This window comes from Nansenia antarctica, assembly GCF_963989245.1.
Source record: "Nansenia antarctica genome assembly, chromosome: 16".
NCBI classification, from domain to species: Eukaryota; Metazoa; Chordata; class Actinopteri; order Argentiniformes; family Microstomatidae; genus Nansenia; species Nansenia antarctica.
Window position 1 is genome coordinate 20,466,394 of NC_137686.1, and position 17,505 is coordinate 20,483,898.

General features: G+C 41.7%; 1 protein-coding gene across 1 annotated transcript in view; it reads left to right on the plus strand.

Annotated features, from left to right (window-relative positions):
- The window catches only part of ak5 (adenylate kinase 5), a gene marked incomplete at both ends in the record, with an annotated part of 54,680 nt that overhangs the window by 24,549 nt on the left and 12,626 nt on the right, over window positions 1-17,505 (plus strand). The window contains 2 exons of the mRNA XM_080546218.1: window positions 6,269-6,359; window positions 11,431-11,507. Of these exons, the coding sequence (XP_080402344.1) occupies window positions 6,269-6,359; window positions 11,431-11,507 (168 nt within the window). The remainder of the gene's footprint in view (window positions 1-6,268; window positions 6,360-11,430; window positions 11,508-17,505) is intronic.

Genomic DNA, 17,505 nt, shown 5'->3' on the forward strand with positions numbered 1-17,505 from the left:
CAGCTTTTATTTGAGGGTATTTGTGTACATATTGGTTTCACCATTTAGAAATGACAACACACTTGATATATATAGTCACCCAATTTCAGGGAACTAAATGCTTGACTGTTTCATTACTTATGCAGGTCACTGTGTGTCCTCTATATATTCATGATTGGTCCATGTCTCTGCCAGCAGATGTTTTCAAACAGAATAATATATCATGTAGCATTCCCCTGCTGCATGGCCCTGGCTATCATAGAGTTGTTATCACAGAGAGGTAGAGACAAGAACAATGATGTCCTGTACCTACTACCTTTTAACAAGAACTGCAGGCACTGTCTGTCTGTCTGCTCTGTAGAGAGCTCGCTAGCTGGAGAAAGAAAAAAGGGAAAAGGAGATTAGATCATGGCTTGTAGCTGGCATATTAGTTTCAGACCTCCTGGCTATAGCATCCTAACTCCTGGAATATCTCCCCCACAGACTATGTGTATTCCCAGCGTTCTCTGTTACGCACAGCTGAGTTCAATCTGGCATAGAAATTATATTATATTAATGCAAGGAGGCTGTGTACTGCACAAAGTTAATAATTCCATCATAAAGGATGACATGTCATGAATAGTCATGAAAGCAATGCATCCACTTTATACAAAACATACAGTATGTGGATAATGTATATGTTGTTGATTACATTGGTTTACAAGGTGAATGTGTCAAGTTGCCACAACAGGTGTAGCTTCAAGGGATGTCTCAGGATTCTTTTAAGCTGACAGGACTTGAAATTATCTGGCACCTTAGCATTCCTATCACACGTGTGCGTGTGTAAAGTGTGTGCAGGTCCTTTGAACATGCCAGACTCTTTATTGATAGATTGCCTTTCCTGTGAGTATTGGTTGTCACTTTTGTCTCTATGACAGCATTTCAAGGCAGTTCCCTGAATTTTTCTGGTAAATTCTATTACACTGCTTTGAACACATTTCTAATGTCATTTTCTTATTATTATTTTCTAGCCTCTCTCAACAACTTTGGATACTGTCAGTGTCACTCTCAACATTTATTCCAGAAATTACACCTACATACATTAGTACTATTTGCATTTAAATAGTAAAATCACTTTGAAAGTATGCTATTTAGATGGTCAATGCATCTCAAGTGAGACTGCAGTGACACTCGTCTGAATAGCTGAGAATTATAGTTTATTCAGCTCGCTCACTCCTTAAAGTGTTCAGTGCTTAAATGACACTGGAACATTTACCGCATTTACCGTAAAGAAGTTACTTAGAAGTGTCAGTTTGAGCCACCATAAACTCTAGTTTTATTTTGTCACTGATACAAACTTAAAATTCACAACAATTATTGTAATACCGGTAATAATGACTGTGGCTAATAGTTACAGTGCATTCGGAAAGTATTCAGACCCCTTCACCTTTTCCACATTTTGTTGTGTTATAGACTCAATTTAAAATTGATTAAATTAAAATAATTTGCCATCAATCCACACACAAAATGAAAAAACATTTTTAGAAATGTCAGTGAATGTATTAAAATTGAAATACAAGAAATATCACATATTATCACAGTATTCAGACCTTTTGCTATGACACTCTTAAAATGAGTTAAAATGCAAAGATGTCATCAACAAATAATTCAATAAATTGATTTCAGTGCATCTTAATGCATGCAAGAACAATAGTTCATGTAATTTTGGAATTAATATCTTTGTTTTTATAGGGTCTCTGATTTGCATAGGAATCAATTACACACTGTGTAGATTAGGATGTCACTACCAACTCAGCAAATTTGATAATTTGATTTGATTAGATTTTAAAAATTTCTCTTGATCCTGACAAACTCCTCAGGCCCTGCCAGTGACAATATCCATGATTTGATGCAACTACCGCTATTCCTAACTCGAGAGATGATGCATAAACTCCATTACATGTACTATATTTGCAGTAAACTTAATGCTTTGTAGTAAAACCAAATAAACACATTTCCAGCCACTTTCTTTGCTGTATCACTTGAATTCATTGTTGCAAACACAATTATGGATTATGAGTTGCATTCCTGAACAGTTTTGTTCCTCTCCATTTGCTCAATTTGTAATGGCATCCTGATCCACACAGTGTGTAATTGATTCCTATGCAAATCAGAGACTCTATAAAAACAAAGATATTGATTCCAAAATTACATTAACTTTTATTCATGCATTAAGATGGACTCAATTCAACTTAGTGAGTGATTTGTTGATTACATTTTTGCATTTTAGCTCATTTTAAGAGAGTCATTGCAAAGGGTCTGAATACTTATGTATATGAGGTATTTCTGTATTTACTTAATTTATTTGAATACATTTTCTGAAGAAAAAAAAAGTGGTTCACTTTGTCATTCTGGGGTATTGTGTGTGGATTGATGGCTAATTATTTTTTATTTAATCAATTTTAAACTGAGGCTATAACACAACAAAATGGGGAAGGGGTCTGAATACGTTCTGAATGCACTGTAGGCCTATAATCTGTGTATGTAATTTGATCCATTCCATCTTAAATTCTCATTGCATTTTGAATCTTTTGTTTTGTTGTACAAAGCTGTGGGCTTAAGATGGACTCCAATTGTCTGTCTGTCTCTCCCTCTCCCTCTCCCTCCCTCCCTCCCTCCCTCCCCCCCTCTCTCTCTCTCTGTTTCTCTCTCTCCCTCTCTTTCTCTCTCTCTCTCTCTCTCTATGTTTCTGTCGCTCTCTCTTTCTCGCTTTCTCTCTGTGTCTCATTTCTCTCTCTCTCTCTCTCTTTCTCTGTGTCTCATTTCTCTCTCTCTCTCTCTCTCTCTCTCTCAAATGTAGACTCCAATTGTCAAATAATTTACTACATTATATGATGCAAGATCTTAATGTTCCGAGGAGTGCTGACAAATTTTCTGAAATAGGAGAGAAGACCTTTTACAGTAATAACACTTAAGGAAAGAGGATTAAGGTTGTCGTTAAACGTTCATTTAAGGATAGCAATTATTGGGATTCATCAACAGAATTGTACTCCATTAACGTTATCCCCTCTGAGCAATATCTAGCATGATCTCAACAGTGTTGTTATGAACTCTAATGAATCAATTGTTTTTTAAGAATATGTTGATAAACGTTATAGAGATACCTGTCATACCTGTATGACACATAACAATAATGTACTTATTGGACGTAATGGACTTAGTACACAATCTAGAAATCCAAACTTTGGCTTTGCAAATGTCACTGCAAATGCACTTTCTTGACTAATGAATGCAATAACATTGTACTAATTGCTTTTTCTCTGTATTAGAGTTGCAGTGGAAATAAGTCCATTAATTATATATAACTCTAGAAGACCGCAATGACGCCAGCAGGAATCAACATTTGACAAGTTACTACTGGTATTTACACATGTGGATATGACACACTGCTGTGCATTCAATTAAAACTGACATAACTGCATTCTCAACTCACAAATCAGATTTGACACACCCACCATTGTGTTTGCTCACACAATTATACCAAAAATAATTGCTCCACAGTTCATTGATGGCAATCACCAGTGTAACAATGCCACGCCATGCTAATAGATTGATAGAAAATGGAATAGGATTATTTACATTTCTGCTTTAAACAGGCTTAGCAGGCTGAACATTTCAAGATGCAATTAAAGGGTTTTATTTGTTGCTGTTGAGAAAATATCAATTGCTATTCTATTGCTTTTCAGTTCCAATACACAGACAGAAGATGTGTAATTTCCAATCTTTAAAAACGAAATTGCTTTCTAACTGGTATAGAATTACTATTTTTGGATTGTAAAGGCAATCCTTAGCAATCTTGTACTGGAAACTTAAACTGATTAGACCAACACACCAGGTACAGGCACAGGCACACACACATGCATGTGCACACACACACACACACACACACACACACACACACACACACACACACACACACACACCCAAACACACACACACACACACACACACACACACACACACACACTGGCAAGCAACATAGGAAATTGCTGTGGAGGGAGATATACGGTAATTGTTTGTTGTGGCCTCGACTGAAGTTGGCCTATCAGGAACCAATTTAATTAAGGGTCCCATGAGCTTGCTCAGCCCAAGCCTTCATCGTCCCCACATGGGCCTTCATGTCATGCAGATGAAGAAAAACAATCTCAGCCTGTTTCTCAGAGAGCTGTATACCTAGCCTGATGGCTTATTGCACTGGTGTCATACTCCATACACCAGGTGGGCTATAAGTATTCATTAGTGACAGCAGCTGGTGAAACCGGGAACAAGTTGACAGCCGATTTAATGTTCAAACTTTTATTCCGAAAAATGGAAATTCAGCGTTGTTGAAAATCAATGACACACTCGCTAGTCAATGACACACTCGCTAGTCAACTAACACAGCTTGTTTTGTGAGCCTGCTAACAATGTAAAGTAGTGTTATAGTTAACTAGGTAGTAGTAGGGATTACTCACCGAATCCATTGCATTTCATTGTTTTGGCTTTACTAGCGAGTGTGTCATTTATTTTCAACAGTGTTATAATAAAACACAAACAGAATAAAAGGTTGGTTGGCGACTTGTTCCCGGTTTCACCAGCTGCTGTCACATACAGTACACCCGTCCTTCCACACACATTTAAAGGAGTCATATTATACTATTTTTCAACGTTAATATTGGTCTCTGGGGTCCCAAAACATGTAATGGAGTTTTTTTTTGCTGAATATACCACTCAGAGTTTAGTCTACAGGCATTCTAACATGCCTCTACAACCCTCTGTTTCATGACGGGCGGTTTCGGTCTGTTCAGTTAAAATGCAAATGAGCTGCTTCTCCACCAGCGACAGTCTGGAACTCATGTCCAAAACGTTGCATGTTGGACGATAACATTTTGTAATAATGGTCAATATCAGTGCAATATATAATGTTTGTGAAATCACTCAGAAATGATTTTATAATTCAAGAAAAATGCCCCTAGACTCCCCCTCTCACCATGATGATACGGTTAACTCCCACTTATACAGTGTTTCAGCTGATGATGGCAGACTCTCTTTTCTCCAAGTGGGGGAAAATTGCTTGTTTTACCATAGAAGAGAGAAGAGAGCACTTGAGCTAAATAGCTTCAGTCAGTCCCTCACCAAATCAAAGGACTACACTGGAACGGCCCTTAAACACAGAGCATAACCGAGCAACAAGAGCCCATTGAGTGATTATACATTTCTAGAGTATTTAATAATTATAATTATAATTTTGCCATTAAGCAGACGCTTTTAATCCAAAGCGACTTACAATTACGAATTACAGGGACATTCCCCCTGGAGTAACTGAGGGCTAAGTGCCTTACTCAAGGGCACACTAGTAGTGGTGTGGTTTCAGGCGGGATTTGAACTCACAACCTTCCGATCACAAGTCCAACTCACTATCCACTAGACCACCACTACCCCTATTTAAGGACCCAGCAACACAGCAGAACCCCCAGAACCCCCATAATAACCCCATCCACCTCTCAACTGTGCAACAGGTACTGTACTCTACATCCAAAGGCTCGGGGGGGACTCGTCCCCACATCACACGTCAGGCACTGGTCTCTTTTTTAGTCTGTTGTCATGGAAACCGGCAGAGGGAGGTGGTGGTGGTGATGGGGGGGGTCATTCCTATGCCTTCCCAGCACTTGCGTTTTTTGTCTCTGTGGTTCTACAGTGACCCTGTGAAGTGCCGAGCACAAAGGCATCCCCCACAGGCCACTGACATGGAGCAGCGTCAATTATTGACCGCATCAATTATTGACCCCCCCTCCCGAATAGAATACATTGAATGTATGATCTTAGCAAACCAGGCAACTGCCGTTTCCTCAGGAATGTCTGTGGCAGCCACTGAGCACCAGAGGATTAGGTGGGATGAGAAGTACTTTTCCACTTTACTCCCTTAGGCATGACTTAACACTGCAGGTGGATTTCACTTATAAGGGAGGGTGTGTGTGCAAGACCAGCTCAAGAATGTGAAAGAGGCTAATTGAACTGAGGAAATGAACCCCAATCCCAGTGTTTAAGACTCCCCGCCCCCGACACATCCTCAACACCCACACACACCCACACACACACACACCCACACACACACAAAAGTATATTCTGCACTATGCTGTTTCCACAATCCCTCAATCCACAGCCTCCTCCATAGCGCTGACTAACACAATGCTGTAAAACAGTGTACAACTCAAAATCAGATAGTTGGAAAGGTAAATAAAAAAATAAATCATCATTTCTTCTCTTTCAGCTGGATGCAGACAGAGATGAAGAGGAGGTCTTTTATGACATCAGCATGACCTTCGATAACAAGCTGTTTCCCAATAAAGAACCTGTTGCTGGTAAGAACAATATACTGTACGTACTGTAACTGTGTGGCCTATGGTGGTCACTGTGGTCTACAGTGCACACACATGCCCATGTCTGCTGACCTCCTCCTTACTTTCCTGTCTATCTTCACTATCTCTATCTAATCAAATATGAGTGCCACACAAAAAACGACAATATAACTCAATAAACAATGAAACACCTCAGAGGGATTCACACACTTGTTTGCTTCTGAAATCCTGGCTTAGGTTATACGCAGAGATCGGGTAACAACAGGCCTGCCATGCTCTGCCAAATCCTTTATACAATGGATAAGAACCTTCTGTGTAACCCAGTATGTAAAAGGACCTCAGCGACATCGAAACTGTTGCATAACAAATCCAATATAGGCTGTGTGGAGAGTTTGCAGAGCAACTTGGAACTTGTCTCGTCCAAAGCAGAGTCAGACCTTGAAGTTGTATTAACTGCTAACAGGCTGTAGAGGAAGATTAGGATATGAATTAGGAGAGGGCGAGGCAGTGACTCTCAGATAATGTACGCATTAAAAATGTTCCCTTCCCATCAAGCATCAAACGGAGCTTTGCTTGCGTTGACCTTCAACAACATGAGAATAAATTGAACAGCCAAGCATTGGTTGACAGCAGAGGACTACATACTGATGTACACAGGCCTTGAAATCTAAAGCTTTGTACTCGTTGAATAGTCTAGGAATTGTGACAGGAATTGTGATGAAATAACGATGGTTGTGACAGCAGAAATACTGCATATTTTCATAAAACCTTCAGAGAGCCAAAGTTTTATTACCATAGTTAGTTAGTTAAATATTTAATAATATATAATATATGCCAATTAGCTGATGCTTTTATCCAAAGTGACTTACATTGCAGTGAGTGCATACAATTTTTTGTATATATGGTCCCAGCGGGAATCGAACCCACAACCGAACCGTCATGCTCCACGCTCTACAAACTGAGTCACAGAGGACCACAGTTAGTTAGTTAGTTAGTTAGTTAGTTAGTTAGTTAGTTAGTTAGTTTGTTAGTTAGTTAGTTAGTTTGTTAGTTAGTTAGTTTGTTAGGTGGCAAGATAATTGGATAGGAAGATGAGTTATTCACTGCAAAAACTATGAGGAACGTTAAGTCTTTTGTTAAATATGCCTTTATCGGCTTCATTAGACAATACTGAGACAGCCGTTTCCATCATGTTCTTGTGAGCTGAATGCCATTTATTTTCCAAAGTGATTTTCAGCAAGCTAAAGAATTGACTCATTCTCAGAGGATCATTAACAAATGTTCAGTTAGACAGAACAAATTTCCTCTATTATAGACGTTCTATTTCAGATTATAGATAACTCTCGTGAAAATGGAATCACTCACAGGAAATTGTTCTTTGGTCCCTCGTCTATTTTGCTTTTCAAGAACACAATAGGCTACTGTTCTTTGTGCCAAATTCCATTTACTTGCAGCAATTAATCACAACATTACTTAACAATGATATACTTTAGTCTATCATTTTCTATTATCTACACTTTTCATAAACCCGTTTGACTTTGTGTTTGTCTGCTGGTTGATTCATTGCATTAGAGCACAAAGAGACAAATGTCCTACCACTAATGTTCTCAAGATGTTCTTAACATTTTCTTTAAATGTTTTCTTATTGTTATGGAATCAAAAGCAAGTCGCCAATCAAAATGTTCAGACTTTTATTCGGATTTTTTTAAAGAAATGTCAACGTTGTTGAAAATCAATGACACACTTGCTAGTCAAGCCAAAATATTGCAATGCAATGGATTCAGTGAGTAATCCCCACTACCTAACATTTTGATTGGTTGCCGACTTGTTCCCGCTTTCCACGGCTGCTCTCACTGACTCTTAAAGTGGCTGTACACCTTGCATTCCAATAGGCAGACCTGCATGCCATGTGCACAGACTCACTAGGAAACCCATTTAGAAGATGACCGTCGCCCTCATAGATAATAGGTCCACAGGTGATTGGATTGGATCGTTCACTGCTTTCTGGTACTAGGTACACAATCTATGGTAGCATTAATACAACTCTCTCTCGCCTCCACCTAACCCCAAACCTTTGACACCTTTGAACATTATCTCTGAGAGGTGTCCTTTCATCAGCAGATTCATGGAAGATTACTCTAGAGAGAGAGGTACATGAAGCCACAAAGGGGAACAAAGAGAGAGTGACGAGAGTGAGAGTGAGAGAGTGAATGAGAGAGACCAGACGGGGTCACAGGATGACATTTCTAGCATGATTGCCATCTTAATGAGATGCTACAGGATTTTTGTAACTAATCCTTTATGATATAATGTTAACGGATTTTTAATCTCATTCGACCACACAGTCCTCAGTCCCAACAAACTTTAACAAAATAAGCTTTTGCACATGGGGAGTGGGGAGTTCTCTACCCCTCTTTGTCCAATCAGGTGATTTTGTGTGTATTTCAGGGACCATTTTTTGCTTGTAGAATAGAATAGAATAGACTTTATTGTCGTTGTACAGTTGCCTATACAATGAAATTGTAGTGGCTCTTCCGAAGGTGCAAAAAACAGAAAACATATTCACATATTCACAAACATATACACATATAACATATCACAGATATTACACACTAGACAATTAAAAAGCGAAAATGCTATAAAACAAGCTAAGAGACAATGAGGTCTGTGGTGTCAAGTAGTCTTATGTCTATTGTTCAGTGTTCTGATGGTCCATGGGTAGAAACTGTTGGACAGCCTGTTTGTTCTAGCCTTTATGCTCCTGTACCTCACTCCAGAGCGCATCAGGCTGAACAGGTGGTGACCAGGGTGGAGGTGGTCTTTAAGAATCATTCCTGCTCTGGAGAGGCACAGAGAGCGTGCCACGTCATCCAGGGAGGGCAGGGGACAGCCGATTATTTTTTCCGCTGACTTCACCACTCTCTGCAGTCTCTTTTTGTCCACTACTTTGCAGCCAGCGTACCATGCTGTGATGGAGAATGTCAGCACACTCTCAATGATGGAGTGGTAGAAGGTTACCAGCAGCTTCTCCTCCACCCTGTTTCTTTTGAGAACTCTCAGGAAATGGAGTCGCTGCTGGGCCTTCTTTACCACCGTGAGCACTGATTTTAGTTATAATATACGTATATACCATTTAGCTGATGCTATTATCCAAAGCAACTTACACTGCAGTGTACATTTTTCAGTATGCATGGTCCCAAGTGGGAATCGAACCCACAACCTAAGCATTGTTAGCACCATGCTTCTACCAACTGAGCCACAGAGGACCAGTCAGGACCAGTTCTGTCAGGACCAGTTCAGTCAGGACACTCACGTTGGTTTTAATCATTTATTTAATGAGAATGGTAATACATTTAAGCTTGGCGTAATTGGATGGCTCTGCTCTGTAAAGCTCCCTGTGTAGAGTTTAAATGACCATAACAAACAAATAACAATATTACTTATCAAAGCCCTGTGTACGTAGGCTAAATACAGAGCGACCGAGCGGGTGGGTGGGACGACCACACAAAACGTACTCTCATAGCCAGCACGATCCTTTGAACATGTGATGGGTGTTTTTGCATACATGTGAACCAGCTGTCCTGTCACCTGTCTGAACTAATGCTAGCTTCATAACTAGAAAATATGTGACAGCAGCTGGTGAAACCGGGAACAAGTCGCCAACAAGTCGCGTTCCCGGTTTCACAGCTGCTGTCATAATATCCCAAAATCCTGTATGATCTCTTGAACACGTTATGGGGATCAGACAGTGCTATCTTACCTCTATGCTATCTCAGTGCTCCTCCCTCTCTATGCTCTGCCAGAGTTAGCCTCTCCTGGGGTTCGAGGCCACTGCTGCTGGAGGCCATTTCTCTCTGTCCCTAACTGTCACTCTGCATTTCCTGTCTCTCGACCGTGAGCTGAAGTACAGCCACAGCCGTTGCTTGACACCCATGGCCTCGCCAGCGAGAACGCGAAGATGCTTCTACCGTCGTCATCTATCCCCACAAGGAATCCACTCTGGCATATCGCTGAATCAGAGTGCATACACGACTGTATGGGTGCAAAAGGCACATTTAACTGCAGCCTCTGTTTCTATATGCCTGGTTAAGCCAAGCGTGCGATGACATATTTCCAGCTTTTATTTCCTACTGGATTGATATTGCTGTGTATTTCAAGTCATGGCCTTCCTTTAAGTATCTCAGCCCCCCCACGTTATAAGCCTCTTCAGTCCGCAGCCCATGTCTGTCAGAGCTGTACAGACACAGTGCCATAGGGACTATTACTCACAGCCCATTTATACAGCACACACAAGAGGGGGCTTCTCTGCTAGTGCTTTGGTTCTCTATACTTCTCTGAATACACAATTTATGTATAACATGACAGACTGTATGATGTACAACGTTTTCGAAAATGTAATTTTGTGTAGCATCAATCAAGATTAAACGTCAACATTCCAAAAATGTTGACTGCTTTATTGAGAAACATGATTCAATCTAGTGGTAATAAGACAGATGGTGTTATCGTTCACAACCCAACACGCAGTGCATACAGGATTGATTTAAAGGAATAAAAACGACATCTTTTTCATGAATGCATTTTTTTTCCATGCTGAGATTCAAAGGAACGCTTCTTTTTAAAGATATCTAATTCCAATAACGGAAGGGAAAAAAATCTAAAAGCAATCAATATCATAGATTTGGGACAGTTCTGGTTAATGTCTGGAAACCCAATCAATATCACATACAGGGAAACATAGAACATTGCTAAAAAAATGACCTGGACAAAATCATATAAAGGCTTTCTTTTGGTTGTTTTCAAAGGTTTGTTACCATAACATCACATTATATATAATATATTGCATGTATAGTTGTATCTCCTAGTCCTAGTGAGCCACATGAGCCTTTTCAAGCCACTTTTTGTTTTTTATATGAGAGAGATATGGAAGGAAAATGGGTCATTTGGTATGAATCACCAGATGTAGCCTACAGTCTCGGCTTTGGCTCCCCTGACCATACAGCACTCTCTCCCACTGTGTTAAGTGTTTATGGAGCATGTAATTAACGTCTTTCTCTCTCTCTGCCTCTCTCTGCAGGCCCTAGTGAACTGGACCTCAGCCTATTGGGAGATACCAACAGCCTAGCAGATGTTGCCTGCAAATATGAGGATGAGGTAAGCCGGTTGATGGTCGAGTGATGGTCCTTCCACTTGCGGATAATGGCCACAATGGTGCTTATAGGAACATTTAGGAGTTGAGAAATTCGTCGGTAACCAGTGCCATTACTATGCTGCTCGACAATCTTGTTGCGACGGTCTTGTGAGAGCTATTTGCCTCTACCCATCATGAGATGTTTCTTGCAGAAAGCTTGGTAACAAATGTGACAGGGTCTGGTTAAAAAGTCTTCAAGTAGGGCATGGTCATTTGTCTTTGCTTTACAAAGGCCTCTCATTCACCCATTCACACACACATTCACACACCAATGGCGAAAAGCTACCATGCAAGGCGCCGGCCCACTCATTGGGAGCAATTTTGGGGTTCAGTGTCTTGCCCAAGGACACCTCAACACGTGGCCAGCCGGGATTCAAACTGCCGGTCTGCCGACCTTGCGATCATTAGACGCCGGCTCTACCTCCTGAGCTACAGCCGCCCCACTATGAACATCTAATTGCATTTTTAGCACATCACAACATGCTGATAGAACATCAACATGTTAAAAACACATAAATACACATAATTAGATGATCACACAGTCCTTGCTTTTGAACACGTCCTAAAACATACGTTTGTTTACAAGCCATGTAAACATTTAGTGATCGTAAAACAGTTTTTTTGTTATATCAAGGTGGGCTCTTCAACTCTTCTAATTTATTTTCTAACTTGAGAATTGCCGACATGCAGCCCTTTTCACCAGACCGTGTCGCTGATTTGTTTACTTGCATTCAGAGGTGGGAAACCCTTTTTCAGAGAGTGGAAGTACTTACCCACCAACATGCACTAACCCAGCTGATCCTAACTATCACAGGTAAGAGAAATCATTAGTGTCATAACCTGGTTTAATAATAATAATAATAATACATTTTATTTATAAAAGCACTTTACATATAAAATCTCAGAGTGCTACAACACAGTAAGATAAAGCACAAAAAAAAAAAGGCTAAAAAAAGGCTCTATTAAACGTGAATAGTTTAGTGCTTACTGTGTTCAATCGTGTCATTCCACTTTATTGCACATAGCTTTTTTTAATGGATTGGAATATTACAATGTCTTTAGCTGTGTAGTTTTATTGAGTTAATACCAATGTCTGGTCTAAATTTCATGTGAATAGTTGCAATGTTGAATAAAGAAATTGGTGATGTGTACTTAGTATTTCCCCCACCTGTTGGCTCTCTCAGAAAACCCCAGACACTTACAGTATGCTTTTATGTTTCATAGCATCCCAGTCACAGCCTCTTGTTCCACAGGGAACACTAAATGAATAACAATTCTTATCATACATTCACAAATACATAATAAGGTTGTGTTAGGCCCATGGCTATTACTGTAATCAAATGTCACACTGGCAGTTGAATCACCACCATCATTATAAAGCAAAGTATCTTTCTCCCAATTCATATCCCCCTGCACCTGCCACCCTGTAATATATTTGCGTTGTCAAGTGATGTCAGAAATGAATGCACATATTCAAATGATCTTTTGAAGAAAGGAGATAGAGAACACTGCCATTTCAAAGGCCAAATGAATCATCACCTAGAGAGTCAGACATTAGTAGCGGAAGGAGGGCGCGTCTTCACTGCACCCACCATGGGCGAGAATCAATCTCTGGACTTTACCTTTTTGTACTAAACCCTCTCTTAGTGTGTACTAAACCCTCTCTTAGTGTGTACTAAACCTTCTCTTAGTCAGTGTGTACTAAACTCTCTCTAAGAGTGTACTATACCCTCTATTAGAGAGTCCTATACCCTTTCTAAGAGTACACTAAAGCCTTGACCACGACTGTTCTTTCTCTCTTTTGTGACCTGTGGTGAACAGCTTCATTCTCTCTCCTCAGCTTTCTAGCTTCAAAAGCAATGAACTTGCCCTACTTTATTTTTTTCTTTTGAAACCTTCATCCCATCTTATGATCTTCTATGTGTCTCTAGTGTGTGTCTGATGTGCATCATCTGTGCATCAAAAGAGAATCCTCTCAGGATTAATCGCACAAAGAGGAGATTCTGGTTGGAGTTCTGTCACAGCAGGGGGGGGGGCTCAGCATAGATCATTGTGCTGTGCCAGCCCGTGTCTGTGCCTGTGCCATAGTCTGTCTGTCTGCCTGTCTGCCTGTCTGTCTGTCTGTCCGTGTAGTCAGTCTGTATGTTTTGGAATGGAACCTAATGAAAGGACATGGTGAAGCTCTGTGTGTGTCCTCCCTCGCCATCTTATCCCTTATCAACGGGGGAGTCTCTGTGCCATCAACAGCCTGCGAGCACCAGGCGCCTTCCCACAAGGTGCTACCCACCTCCCCCCTACCTCCCGACAGCGTAACCCTGGGCTTGGTACGTGTCTTAGCAACTACATCATGAATGCACTTAATTATTATAAATTATTATATACGTACAGCCGGCAGAGATCTGTCACAATAACCCTGTTATGATCATAGTGAAGTGACTACATAACAACGTTGGACAATGTCCCTCCGTCTGCGCCACCGTGGTCTTGGCAGCCAGCAGCATAAACCTGTTCAAAAATGGACTGTTAATTATCTCTAGCAGGAAGGACATGTTACGTGACGTGTTACGTGAAGGTCGCTCTCCCGCTGGGTGTCTTTAACAGCTCATAGCAGTGATGTGATGTCTTCATGACACTGATATGGAAATGACGGAGAGGAAATAATAATAATAATTATTATTATTATTATAATAATTATAATAATAATAATACATTAGACTTATATAGCGATTTTCTAGGCACTCAAAGACGCTTTACAAACTGAAAAGATCGAGTAGTAATAATAAAAAGAAACAAAAAAGAAATAAAAGAAAGTATAGGGGCCTAATTAAGGTAGTGCTGGGGACACATGGGAAGGGGAGGGGGAGAGGGTTAACTAGTGAAGGCAAGCTTGAAGAGGTGGGTTTTGAGGGCCTGTTTAAATGTTGGGAAGGTGACAGGAAATGACATACGACTTGTCATAATTAGCAACATGACAACTCATAGTATGTTAACAGACTGACATCACATTGTTATGAGGTCTGAAAACTGAATAGAGCACAGCTGTTTGGTTTCATCATCATTAAAATTCATCATTTACGCAACATAATGATATACGCACCATTCTATAATTAAATAATTTTGCCATTTAGCAGACGCTTTTAATCCAAAGCGACTTACAATTACGAATTACAGGGACATTCCCCCTGGAGTAACTGAGGGCTAAGTGCCTTACTCAAGGGCACACTAGTAGTGGTGTGGTTTCAGGCGGGATTTGAACTCACAACCTTCCGATCACAAGTGCATCTCACTATCCACTAGACCACCACTACCACTACCCCATTCTAATAATTGTAAACCAAGTTGTAGGGTTTTCATAAGCACCATAAGCATGGACAATAGAAACTGGAGGATGGCCCTTCACATCCCTTCGTGGTCGTCTGTGGAGAGCGGAGAGTGGCATTCCTCTGTTCCTTCCTGTGATGAGACGGAGGACGAAGTTCCGACCTTGTTATCTCAGCGTTGTGGCCTTGCTAATGACGCAGAGACAGATTTAGTAGCAGCATGCTGTTGCAGTTGCACAGAAGGACACTGGGAAGAGAGAGAGAGGGGTGGGGGGGGGGAGCTGTCATAAGCTCCTTTGATTACTACTCTGTGGAAAAACTTCCTCCCACTTTCTGACTTTCCTTCACTCTTTTATCTTGACTTGGGGGACTTCGCTTCACACAGAGTCCTTCAAGACTCAGTCTGGGAGACAGTTAAGTCGTGGAGTCTTGATGCTTAAAGGTAATGAATGGTGGAACTTATTTCATTCGTTCAAACTGGTGAGAAGATCTGTCGTGAATCAGGAGTGTTAGCAAGGAGGACGGCTGCTGCTAATGATGTTGTCCTCTCAGTTCATGATGTGGTTGTACGGCATGTTTATTTATGGACACACGTGTAGGAGAGAGTTTGTGTTTGAATGAATATACAGTATATTCTTGTTTACTGGCAACTGGCAAGGGCTCTTTACATAGGAAATCTCATCCGAAGGACAGCATCTGCCTCTGCCAGGCAGTTTCCCATACACTGCCCTGGGGTCTCTTGGACCAAAGGTTCCAGTCACCTGTTTTGGTACCCCCCCCCATGCAAGGATTGACCAAGGCATACCCTGCTTAGCTTCCCAGACAAGCCAACTGAGGGATGCAGGCTGGCGGGGCTGCTATCTAGTTGACATTCTGTGCATGCTCCTTAGTGTGTTGGAGACTCTCCCGTCATATCTCTCTCTCTTGCTGTCCTTCTTCCTCCATTAACCTTCCTCTCCCTCGTGTCGCCAACACCATATTATTAGCAGAGAAAGAGACCTCAAAGCAGTTAATTGATCTCTCTCTCCCTCTCCCTCTCTCTCCCTCTCTCTCTTAGTTAGTGGAGAAACTTCCCTTCCTAGGGGACGAGGGAAGACGTCCCTCGTCCCCTATTAACCGTCCTCTCCTCCGTCAACTCTCCCTACCACAATCAGCAGAATGAAACCGAGACCACAGCCAGGCTAATTGTTCCTCCCTCTCTCTCTCTCTCTCTCTCTCTCTCTCTCTCTCTCTCTCTCTCTCTCTCTCTCTCTCTCTCTCTCTCTCTCTCTCTCTCTCTCTCTCTCCCTCTCTCTCTCTCTCTGTATCTCTGTGACTCATTGGACCGGCTGGTGTGCCCACATGACAGTCTGGCTCATCACTGGCACCCCCAGTCAGTGCCACCACTCCCCCACAGAGACCAGAGCCATAACCCACCGAAGCTCTCCTCCAGTCTCACTAATAGGCCACTCAGGTTAACCACACCCTGGACACATCTGTCAGGCCATGTCAGGGTCATAGGTACAGCTCGAGTCGGATGCCTCTCCAGGAGACCAATTCCTCTTGCGTCTGGTCTCTTGGTGTAGTTATTACCACTGTGACCCTTCCCTTGGAATCTGGGCTGTTTTGTTGTCCTCTGACCTGGACTTAACCGGAGTAAACAAAACTCACTGAAACTGTACTTTTCCAATGACAGTTCAGAGAAAAAGTATTTTTGTTTCCGTTGTGAGAACATTGTCTCCAACTGACTGTCTAAGGACGTCTGCAGCCAGCCAGCCAGCCAGCCAGCCAGCCAGCCAGCCAGCCACCCAGCCACCCAGCCAGCCAGCCAGCAGAGAGATGGGCCGAGGGTTTAAGTCAGACGGCCCTGCTGCACGATCTGGATTCAGGGGTTGAGATGCTCCTGTCAGTCAGGCTAGGCTCGGTGATGAGTAGAACGGGAGAGAGGATCATTAATGTCAATCAAAGCCAGCCGTCACGGTAACGTGAATCATTCAGTCTGAGTCTGACAGTCCCGACAGGTCTTGTCTCCTGACAAATAATCTGGCTCATCTTGTTTGTTATGTGTTTGTCAGTCACGTTCTGTTTTTCCCCCTCTGATCACCACAATCAGTCAAAAATATTAAATGATGCGTGTTGCCTGTTAGTAAAAAATAAGGTTACGGTCGGTTTTAAGTTTCTATAATGCACAAAATGGCATGTTTTGATGGAATCTGTGGAGTAATAGTCCTGAATCTTTTGTAGTTGACATTCGAGCTGGAAGCGGATGACCGTTGAAACCTTAGTGAAATGTATCTAGTGACCTAATACACTGTCCCAAAGTGCTGACCATGATGTCACTGTCTAACATGACCATGATGTCACTGTCTAACATGACCATGATGTCACTGTCTAACATGACCATGATGTCACTGTCTAACATGACCATGATGTCACTGTCTAACATGACCATGATGTCACTGTCTCTGTTTCTGATGAGTCACAGTCCTGGTGCCTCTGCTGAGGGCAGGCCCACCCGGAGCTTACTACCGTACCCCGGCCAGAGCCAGACTCTCTCCTCCACCCTCCTCTGTCAGAGCCAGACTCTCTCCTCCACCCTCCTCTGTCAGAGCCAGACTCTCTCCTCCACCCTCCTCTGTCAGAGCCAGACTCTCTTCTCCAC